Raw genomic sequence first — 9332 nt, 5'->3', positions numbered from 1 at the left:
TGGGCCGGCGGGGCGCCGCGTGGGCTGGAAAGAAAAACCCAGCAGCATTTTCCGGCCCTACTCCGAGTTAAAATTATCTGAGGGAGAGCGCGTTACACACACGCACCTTTCAGCACACAAGAAAGACTCTTTTCTCTCCCGCTCCTCTGCCAGATCGTAGCCAGGAAGAACCCCTGCAGTAAAGGGCACCTTTTAAAAGCTGCGAAGGACATACCCAAGATGCCCAAATACCAAGAGGATCACGGTAAATCTCCCTTTAGGATGGATGCCTACCATGGCAAGGATCCTGTGTAGTGACAGTCCAGAACTTCTGGCTAGCCATCCCAGCCCTCTTTTAAGCTTGGAACCTGGCTCTAGTGGGGGTAGGGGTGGACAGGTTCATTTCAGCCACCACTGGAAAGACTCGTTATTATATTGCACCCTGTTCCCCAGGAGGGAGCAAGATGGTGAATTGGGAGAGAAAAGCAGCAGCCTGAAGGTCAAGGCTGCTGGAGAGAAGGACCCAGTGTTAGGACATACCTGGAAGCAGGTCTCCACAGTAGTAGTTTCTCCTTTAACCCTCCTTCTTCAGATTATTTTTACTAAATTATGTATATGAGTGTTTTGCCTGAATGTATGTGCATGCCTGGTGTCCAGATGGTTGTTAAGCCTCCATGTGGATGCTGGGAATGAAACCTGGGTCCTCTACAAAAGCAACAAGTGCTCTTAACTGCTGGGCTAACTCTCCAGCTCCTTCCCTTAATCTTACAGACATCTAAATCGCCTATGGGGCTTGCCAAAACTGCAGAATCCCAGTCTGTCCTTTTTGAGAATCTGAATGTCCCAAGTAACACTGTCCTGGTTTACAGGGCATGGCAGCAGCTCCATCTGCAGGCAGGGATCATGTGACAGAAACCAGCAAGAATAGAGTGAGTAAGGGTGTGTGTGTGAGAGAGAGAGAGAGACAGACAGACAGAGACACAGAGAGACAGAGAGAGACAGAGAGCGCGCGCGCGCGAGCACAAAATGGCCCCAATGTGAAGCTGTGGCTCTCACCTGCCAAGTGAGGTAACAGGAGATTCCTGTTCCACTACCAAGCACCCCACTGCCTGCTCAGCTCTGCAACAGGTGCTTGTGAATGTCCATGGGAGTGAAGCAAGAGGGAGCTCAGGAAGCCTTGCCCTCCAGCAGTCTGAGACGTACCAAAGCACCTCTTCAGAAAAAGGTACTGTGGCAGCAGTAGCTGCAGCTGGGGGCTCTGAACAGCCCATACCACACGGAACTGTGAAGTACCTCCCACCTGACCAGGTTCCAGCCCTTTCTGCCACCTCAGCACCTAACATGCGGCATATAAAGCAGCGACTGGACGCCAATCGGAGGCACAGCTGGCCTTTAGCTTGGGTCTGGGGAACATTTTTGGCACTTGAAGCAGACTTTTATCTTCAACTCCCTCACATCCCCAGTATCTGTAGACCTTTGAAGTGAGGTCAGCCTCACATCCTAGGCCTGTTAGGTCCAGGCCTCCCAGTACTTGCCTTTGAGCTGTAGAGAACTGAAGATTTACCTGTTTCGGTATGCCATTCTTCCTGAAAGTCTGGCAGGGGGTCAAGTGAGTCAGAGTGGCCAGCCATCCCTAGAGTCCCTCCTCACTTTCAAAAGTCAATATTTCCCATCCGACCTGAGTCCCAGCCATCTACTTGAAGATGCCTGCACACTCCAAGAGGGACCCCAATTGTAGTTAACTACTAAATGCCTTCTATCCACCTCTGAGCATCCATTTTCATTTCAAAGCCTTACCAATAAGCCAAACCACAGCTAAGGTTCCCAGGGTCCACAGCCTCAAGATAACCCTGGGAGGGCGCTGTCCACAGCATAGTACTATGACCTTGTCAAGAGATGGCACTGACCCCTAGGTTCAACTCGGGGAGAACTGTGATCTCCCTCAGAACACCCAGGATGGTGCTTGATTGCCACCTCATCTACACCAAGATGTGTGTGAATCCCTCCTCTCCACGGTCCATAAAACTCCTTACCTGACAGATAGGCACTGGGGAATTAGAAGAGGGCAAAGTCTCAGCAGAGGGAAGCTACAGTGAGATGCCAGTCTGATAGGCCACATAGGGAGGGCATTGGAAGACAGCACCTGGGGAGGCCTATCAGCAGAGAGGGGCAAGACAGGATGGGTCTAGACATGTAAACGCAGAACTGTCCCCAGCCCATCCAAAGGGCCTGTGTACCAGTTTCTGAGTTCCTGAACAGGTGACAGGTAGCAGCTAAGGTGGTGATGACCCTTGTATTCAGGAAGGCTGTATATATTACAATAGTCTGCATAGGGTGCCAGTGCCCAGAGAGCTGTGCAACCAGTGTCTGCCAGGCTCTGTATGGGCAAAGCACCATGATGTGGCACAGGCCAGGCTATTCTCAACTGGGGGCAAGAGGGAAGTCTATAGGAACCAACCCAGAGAATCCACAGGCAACCAAACAGGACCTTGATCCACACCAAAAAACAAAGTCTGAAGAGTTTATTCAGAAAAGGCCTCACTTGGCACCAGACTAAGAAAAGAGGCCCCTCCCCCCTCCCCCGACCCTTAGGGTCTGTTCACAAACATGGGGCTCAGAGGGCAGTGGGGGAGGACACAGTGAGGTAAGGAGGGTTCTGAAGGCAGTGGCCTTCCCTGAGGGCAGGGCCTCAGTCCCTCTGGTGGATGTTTCAGGGACCACCAGGGAGAGGCCAGCACTGTGGGGCACCGAGAAGAGCCAAGAGCAGGGCTCTGGAACTCACGAGAACCCCTGCAGTGGGCTCGTGGGACTGAGATGCACCTCTAAGGCTGCGGGGGCTCAGCAGAGGCCCCCACCCTTGCCAACTCCTCTGACTCATCCACTGAGATTCCTGTGGTGTCAGGGCCAGGGTCCTCCACCAGGCAATTCACAGAGACACCTTGCTCTGGCCCCACCTGGCTTTCTGGGTCCTCTGGCCTGTTCCCATCTTTTTGGGCCTCAGGACACTCTGAAGGTGTCGGAGGCGGGGCATGGGCCTGCGTTTCAGTGTTATGGTTACTGGCAGCTCCATCACCCTCAGCCCCCTCCTCCACCTTCCTCCGTTTTCTTACCTCATCAGCCATCCTGGCCTCATGGGTAACAGGGCAGGGCTGTTCAGCCTCCCTGGGTTCCTGGCTGACAGGGCTGAGGGCACACCCCTCAAGGTTGAGGGCAATTTTCTCTACCTCAGAGACACCCTGGGGATCTGACTCCCCTGGGGTCTGCTCCTGCCTGTTCCCCTCCAACTTCCTCTTCTTGCTCTCTTTGGGGCTCAGTGACTCAGCCTCATCCCTCTTGTCCCCATCCAAGGTTCCCACATCCTGGGGCTTTGTGCTCAGCAGTGAGGGATCCTCAGTTCCAGTGTCCCCACTCAGGTCCCTTCCAGATCCATAGGTCCGACCCTGGGTGCCAGCCTCTTGGAAGGGGTTCCTGGAGCCCTCGTCCTTATCTGCCTGCCCTAGCACCATCAGTGGCTGGGGTGTAGCCTGGGGCCTGAATTTCCGAAGCTTGTCCCGGGGCCCCCAGACAAACTGGCAGCGAGGCTTGAAGTGCTCCCATGCAAAGTGCACGAGCTCCCGGCGCTGGTGCCGGCAGCGCACGGCAAAGAGGAAGTAGTCCAGGGCGCTCTGGCGCACGCTGGGCAATTTGTGCCGCACTAGTGTCTCCTCCAGGAAGAAGCGGACCAGCGGCGCCTGGTAGTGCTCTAAGCCCAGCTCACCCAGCGACTTGAGGATACGCGTGATACGCAGGTTGTTGTGGCTGTGACTGTGAAGGTAGGTGACAGGAGGTTAGATGGACCTGGCCCTGGGGATGCACATCTGGCCAAAGCATCCCCAGCTGGCTCCACCTCAAATTTCCAAGGTCTTCTTAGGTCCCCACCTGGGAAAATGGCCTGTGTACCCTGGACCTGTGGACAGGATCTGCAAGTCCTGGGAGATGCCCCAGCCCATGGACTCCTGTCTGGAAAACACTGCTGAAAGCTAGAAGGGCTGGCATCTTGGCAGATCCAGAGTGACTGAGGTGTCTATAGTCCTCCCTTGCTTCTGCTTCCTGGGTGGGTGGAGGGGATGAAAATTCCCCAGCCAAGGGGACCTCATAACTCCTGCCACATGGCAGCACCTACACCCTGTGGCCTGTATTGGACTTCTCTGCTGGAAACCAGGCTCCAGATCCTAAAGGGGAGCATCAGAGATGGGAGGATGCCAGCAGGGCCCTGTCCTCACCTGTTCAAGTTGTGGAAGCGCTGCTGGAAGTTCTGTGCACGGCAGACAGTGCCTGTATCCCGGTCTTCGAGTTGGATTCCATAAAAGCCCAGCATGAGCTCATAGGCCCGGACAAGACGCTCTCTGACCTCCTTGGAGCTTTTAAATGCCTAGAAAACAATCCCCTGGGGGCTCAGGTGGTCCTCACTGATCACTGCTCCCAAGGAACACTGGGTGGGGCCACTGGATACCAGGTAGGCCAATGCCTTCCCTTAGGCCCTGACTCAGCCTCTGAGGATGAGATGATATCAACACATCTCCAGCTTTCTTCTCTGTGAGGCCTGGGAAAGCTGTCACCTCTATTAACCGGAATCCACTGCCACAAGGCATTCCTTGCTGTCCTTGTCCAGGGCCCTCTAACCCCTCATCTCTACTACTCTACTCTCTAAGGGCTGGCCCCCTCTCTCTGATGTCCCCAACAGGTGGCATTACTCCCAGCAGGCAGACTTGTAGATGCCACAGGGGCACCATGGGGCTCTTCTGGCCCCACCTCTCTGCAGACAGGCGTAGCTCTCCCAACGTCCCCAGTTTGGCCCAGGAAGGCAGCTTACCTCGACCTCTTTGAGTGTGAGGGGCTTGGCGTGCCAGTTGACTCCTGGTTCCCTCAGAGGAAACAGCCTGCAGAGACGGTGAGGTGGAGGCACGTGAGCGTTGGGCAGCAGCTCCTTCACTTCACTGCCTCCCTCTCACCCCGGAGGGACCGGCTGGCCTCTCTTACCCAAGGAACTAGGTAAGGATGGCAGTCAGCCGAGAGCAGGTAAGATGGCTGCTTGGAGCCTTGGCCTATGTGCTCAGTGGGCTGTGGTGTAAGTCTGTCTGTCAGTATGTCTGTCACCTTTGGGAGGCAGAGTTTTCTTTCCTATGCTTTCATATTTTGTTCTTTCTTGTCATTAATCCTGCAGAATTTCAGCCACAATGTACGCCATGCCAAGAGGACCCTGGGAACAGCCAGGGCCGTCCTCAAGTAAGGGGTGTTGTACTTGCCAGGAAATGGTATAGCTTCTGAAGTTGCTGTGTGACACCTCACTCAAGCCCTGCTAAAACCAAGTCAGAGGTAGTCCAGCTCCAGCCGCCCCCCAAGACAGATAGGCCTGTCAATGGAGCTGTACACAACACCCCGCGGAGTCCAACAACGGGGACACTAACTAGAGATGTGCAGCCAACGCCTGTCACGTACATAGAGGCTCGTGGAAAGAAAGGGGTGCGTCAAATACCTAACCACAGACATAGCAATGGCAGCCCCCACCTAGATGACCAGGCCCTCCCTTTCCCTAAGATCTGCCTGTTCAGTTCCACTCACCACTGGATGTAGGAGTGATTCTCTTCAAGGAGGTCATAGTTGTCTTTCCAATTCTGAAGAATGTCCTCAATGAGAAAACCTGGAAATCCCAAGGGGAAAAGTCAGCTACAGAGGCCTCCTTGACACAGCTCAGGGTGCAGAGCTCGGCCAGAATCACTGCTTCGCCTCAATTTCTTTAGAGTTCTTAGGACTCAGAAGAGTTATCCATAGCTCATCAAATATAAACTGTACTAGTTTTAGGTAACTAGGCCTACTTTTCTATGTGAGGGGTACACTACTTCCTCTCTGGGTCAGCCAGGAAGCTCTGTACTCACAAGAAATCCCCATAGAAACCAAACCTGGAACATGCCTTTGGAGGGCCAGACATCAAATACCTTAGCTGTGTAGTCGCATGGCCTTTCCATGCGACAGCAGCAAAGTAACTGCATACACAGATGGCTGTGAGCGGGCACCAACAAAACTACACTGTTTAGTTTCAAATGTTTGTGTCACAGAGCAGATATGGTACCTCGGGCCTATAATTTCCACACTTGGGAGGCTTAGACGGGAAGAGCTTGAGTTTGAGGCCAGCCTGGAATACACAGAAAGACCATTTTAAAACCCCAAAAGCTTCTCTCTGGCCCTTCAACCTAAGCTCCAATCCCCTTGGCAGCCTCAAGGGGGCAGTGCAGGGTCATTTGAAAGCCATAACTGGACTGAGGAGAACAGGCAGCCTAGCAGAATGGACAACTGGTCAAGGGCAGTGAGGCTGAGTGGCAGGTACCGTTTGGCTGGAAGCAGATCTCATTTTTGTAGAAACTCAGGTTGGACATGTCGCCATTGCAGTCTTGATCTGCCAAATCCTGAAAAGAGCCAGAGAAAGGACGGCTGAGGACTCATGAGAAACAAGCTATCTTTGAGGGCCCTTCAGACTCACATAGTCAGGGGTAGAGACAGCTGTTCAAGACCCCAAAGGTCAGTCTGAAATCCTCTCTGTGAACAAGGGTAGGTTTGGAGGACAGTACCACCTCCATCTCCCTACCAGCAGAGGCCATCGATGGTACTCTGTACCTCAAAAGTACTACAGGGGTTGCCAGTAACTCATGGGTAGAGGAGAGAGACTGAAGGTGATCCCATGTACCATCCAGGGAGCCCTGTGTGAAGTCCTGAGTCACATGTTCTGCCAGGAAGCTGGTCCCTCATTTTAAAGCTATGCTCTGAGGCTCATGTAGGACAATATGCTCTATCACCCCATGACTAGGGGAAGGTCATGGGTCTGAACCGACAGTGAAGAACACACCTCAGAACCCAAAACTTGATTTTCAGGCAGGCCAGGGGATACATTATTTGGGAAGAGGACTGTGTCTCAAGGTAGGGGCCATGTGTACCTACCGGGTAGTGGTGTCGGTACCTTCGCATGTCCTGCATAGCTCGCCAGTTTCGGTACCCTGTCATCCTAGACTGGAGAGAGAATAAAGGGAATAAGGTACCTGGAAAGTGCAGGCCAAAGGCAGCATGGCTTGGCCAGCCATCTCTGAGCTCTATGCAAGAGGAATGGGTATTTCTGTTTTTTCTGGTCTCCACACACCTTGTGTCAGGGGTTCTGAGAAGGCTCATCTAGACACTAGAGAAACACGTCTCCATGTGAACACAGACGAGGGACTGGAGTAGCCTCAGCTACCAGTCCTGCCTATCTTAGTACTCTCCCTTTTTCTTTTTAGGGTGCTTTGGCCCAGCCTAGCCTGCATACTAGCAAGGTGTATATGGCTGGTGCTCTTCTGTCCCCAAGCCCCAACTTCATCTCCACTCTGGTCTGCTGGTCCAAGCCCTTTGTGTCCCCCTTCTCTGAGTACTATAGTATTTCCCCCCACATTATGCTCTGAATGGTCACTAGGCTGTATCCCCAAGGGCAGATACTTTGCCAGCCACTGTCTCAAGAGAAAACCTAAATGTCTCTGGATGGGTCTGATGCGTGGGATGAATGAGGCTCCTTCCCTGCAAACCCCTGCTCCTCCCTGGCCTAACGTGATGGAAGTCACTGTGCCTCCAGGTCTGGGGCTGGCTTTTAAGTGGCTACTACTTCAGGCATGATCCAAAAGCTCTTCTAGGGAAACAATTCTCATCAGAGCTTTTGGACTCTACCCAGCCTCAGCTTTGTTCCAATGTGGTCAGGGATAGGTCGGCCTGAGAGCCTCTCCAGATTCTGAGCCACTTTCCCAAACATAGCAGACAAGCAGAGACTGTATGGAGTGAATGGGAAGAATGGTCATAGTCATCACTCTCATTTCCAGGCTTTCCATCAACCCTGAAACTACAGCTATAACCAGGGCAGTGAGTCTTACAGAATGGCACTGCGACTTATATGCTGCTTGCTACAAAAGTATACCCGGAGACAGGCTCTTGGTGGCAACAAAAGTTACCAGAGCTAGTGGCAGCCAGCCAGCCCCCTGGCCCAGGTCTCCCAGGCGGGTGTTGCTTCCGAGCCGGTGGAGGCCGTCTGCAGTTGGGGACCGAATGTGGGGCGGAGGAAGGGCAAACCAAGGGAAGGCCACCCATGCAGGACGAGGATCTGGGGCGCGCTCTGACGTCACCCACGCACGGACACCCCCCCCCAATCAGTCGCTGCCCTGACGTCACCGGCACTCGGTCCGACACGGCCTGGGCCCGGCGCCCCCTCGGGACAGCGGCCTGGGCCAGGCGCCCATGGCCTGGTGTCGCTCTGTCGCCCTCCCGCCGTCTTGCACCTGGAACACGCCTGGCCGTGTCTCCTCCGCGTCGCCGTCCTCGTCGCCCGTGTCCTCATCGCCCGTATCATCCGCCTGGCCGTCCTCGCCATCCTCCTCGCTCTCGTCCTCCCAGGTGGAATCACAGTCCAGGTCGTCCATACTCGAGAGGCAGGACTCGACCCGCTTTCCGCGGAAAGGAAAGTGAAAGAGGAGGAAGCGCGGGGGCGGGGCGGCGCCAGGTCCCGCCCACCGCTCAGTTTCCGCCTTTACGCGGGGTACCCAGCAGAGCAGCTATCCTTGGAGCCAGGCACGAAGCGGTGCCCAGGAGAAGGCAGTCCCGGTGAAGCACAGCCCCTGGAGGCTGTGCACCAGGGATTCCTGCCCCCCATCCTCTCCCGGAAGACGCACCTCCACAGACTCAGGGCCTTCCCCTAGAGATTTCACTTCCCTGGAGACTCCCTTCCCTCCAGGGAGGGTAGGGAGGCTTCTTCCCAGCCCTCCGGGAGGTGCCTCTTCCTGCCAGCTCTGAGGGCTGCTGGGTGCTGGTCTCTAATCTTGGTTGACCTGTCTAACTGCAGTCTCTCCTGCCTGACTTCTGTGTCCATACTAGCTCACTTTGTACGTACCTTTGTGTAGGTGTTTGGGGAGACACCAGAGGTCGATGTTGAGTGTAGTTCCTCAGTAGCGTCGTCCACCCTATTATTTTGAGACAGGGGCTCTTTTTCACCTGGAGGTCACAGATTCCGTGAGGCTGGCTATCCAGCAAATCCCAGGGACGCTACTGTCTGCCTCCCAGCACTGGAAATACAGGTACACACACCAACCCCAGCTTCTAGGCTGTGATCAAACTCAGGTTTGTTTTTTGTTGTTGTTGCTTTGTTTCTTGAGACAGGGTTTAGCTTTGGAGCCTGTCCTGGAACTCACTCTGTAGACCAGGCTGGCCTTGAACTCAGAGATCCGCCTGCCTCTGCCTCCCGAGTGCTGGGATTAAAGGTGTGCACCACCACCACTGCCTGGCTCAAACTCAGGTTCTTAGGCTTGTAAGAC

General features: G+C 54.3%; 1 protein-coding gene across 1 annotated transcript; it reads right to left on the bottom strand.

Moving 5' to 3' along the window:
* Positions 1 to 2484: 2484 nt before the first annotated feature.
* Ogfr (opioid growth factor receptor) lies at positions 2485 to 8532 on the bottom strand. Its single transcript, XM_028885326.2, has 7 exons — positions 8304 to 8532; positions 6952 to 7020; positions 6344 to 6422; positions 5581 to 5659; positions 4832 to 4898; positions 4242 to 4390; positions 2485 to 3783 (listed from the first exon to the last, which is right to left on the bottom strand). Exons 1-7 carry the CDS (start codon positions 8442 to 8444, stop codon positions 2802 to 2804), a joined length of 1566 nt encoding a protein of 521 aa, XP_028741159.1. The 5' UTR covers positions 8445 to 8532; the 3' UTR covers positions 2485 to 2801.
* Between the last annotated feature and the right edge of the window lie 800 nt (positions 8533 to 9332).

This window comes from Peromyscus leucopus, chromosome 4, assembly GCF_004664715.2.
Source record: "Peromyscus leucopus breed LL Stock chromosome 4, UCI_PerLeu_2.1, whole genome shotgun sequence".
Classification (NCBI taxonomy): Eukaryota; Metazoa; Chordata; class Mammalia; order Rodentia; family Cricetidae; genus Peromyscus; species Peromyscus leucopus.
Note: the sequence above shows the minus strand (reverse complement) of the source record. Positions and strands in the feature narration are given on the sequence as shown.

Excerpts from the sequence above, each read along its gene's own strand:
- Ogfr (XM_028885326.2), bottom strand. The coding sequence starts at position 8,444 with ATGGACGACCTGGACTGTGATTCCACCTGGGAGGACGAGAGCGAGGAG. Across the intron at positions 7,021-8,303 it reads CACGGCCAGGCGTGTTCCAG|TCTAGGATGACAGGGTACCG; the intron begins GTGCAAGACGGC and ends TTCTCTCTCCAG. Across the intron at positions 5,660-6,343 it reads GATCTGCTTCCAGCCAAACG|GTTTTCTCATTGAGGACATT; the intron begins GTACCTGCCACT and ends TGGGATTTCCAG.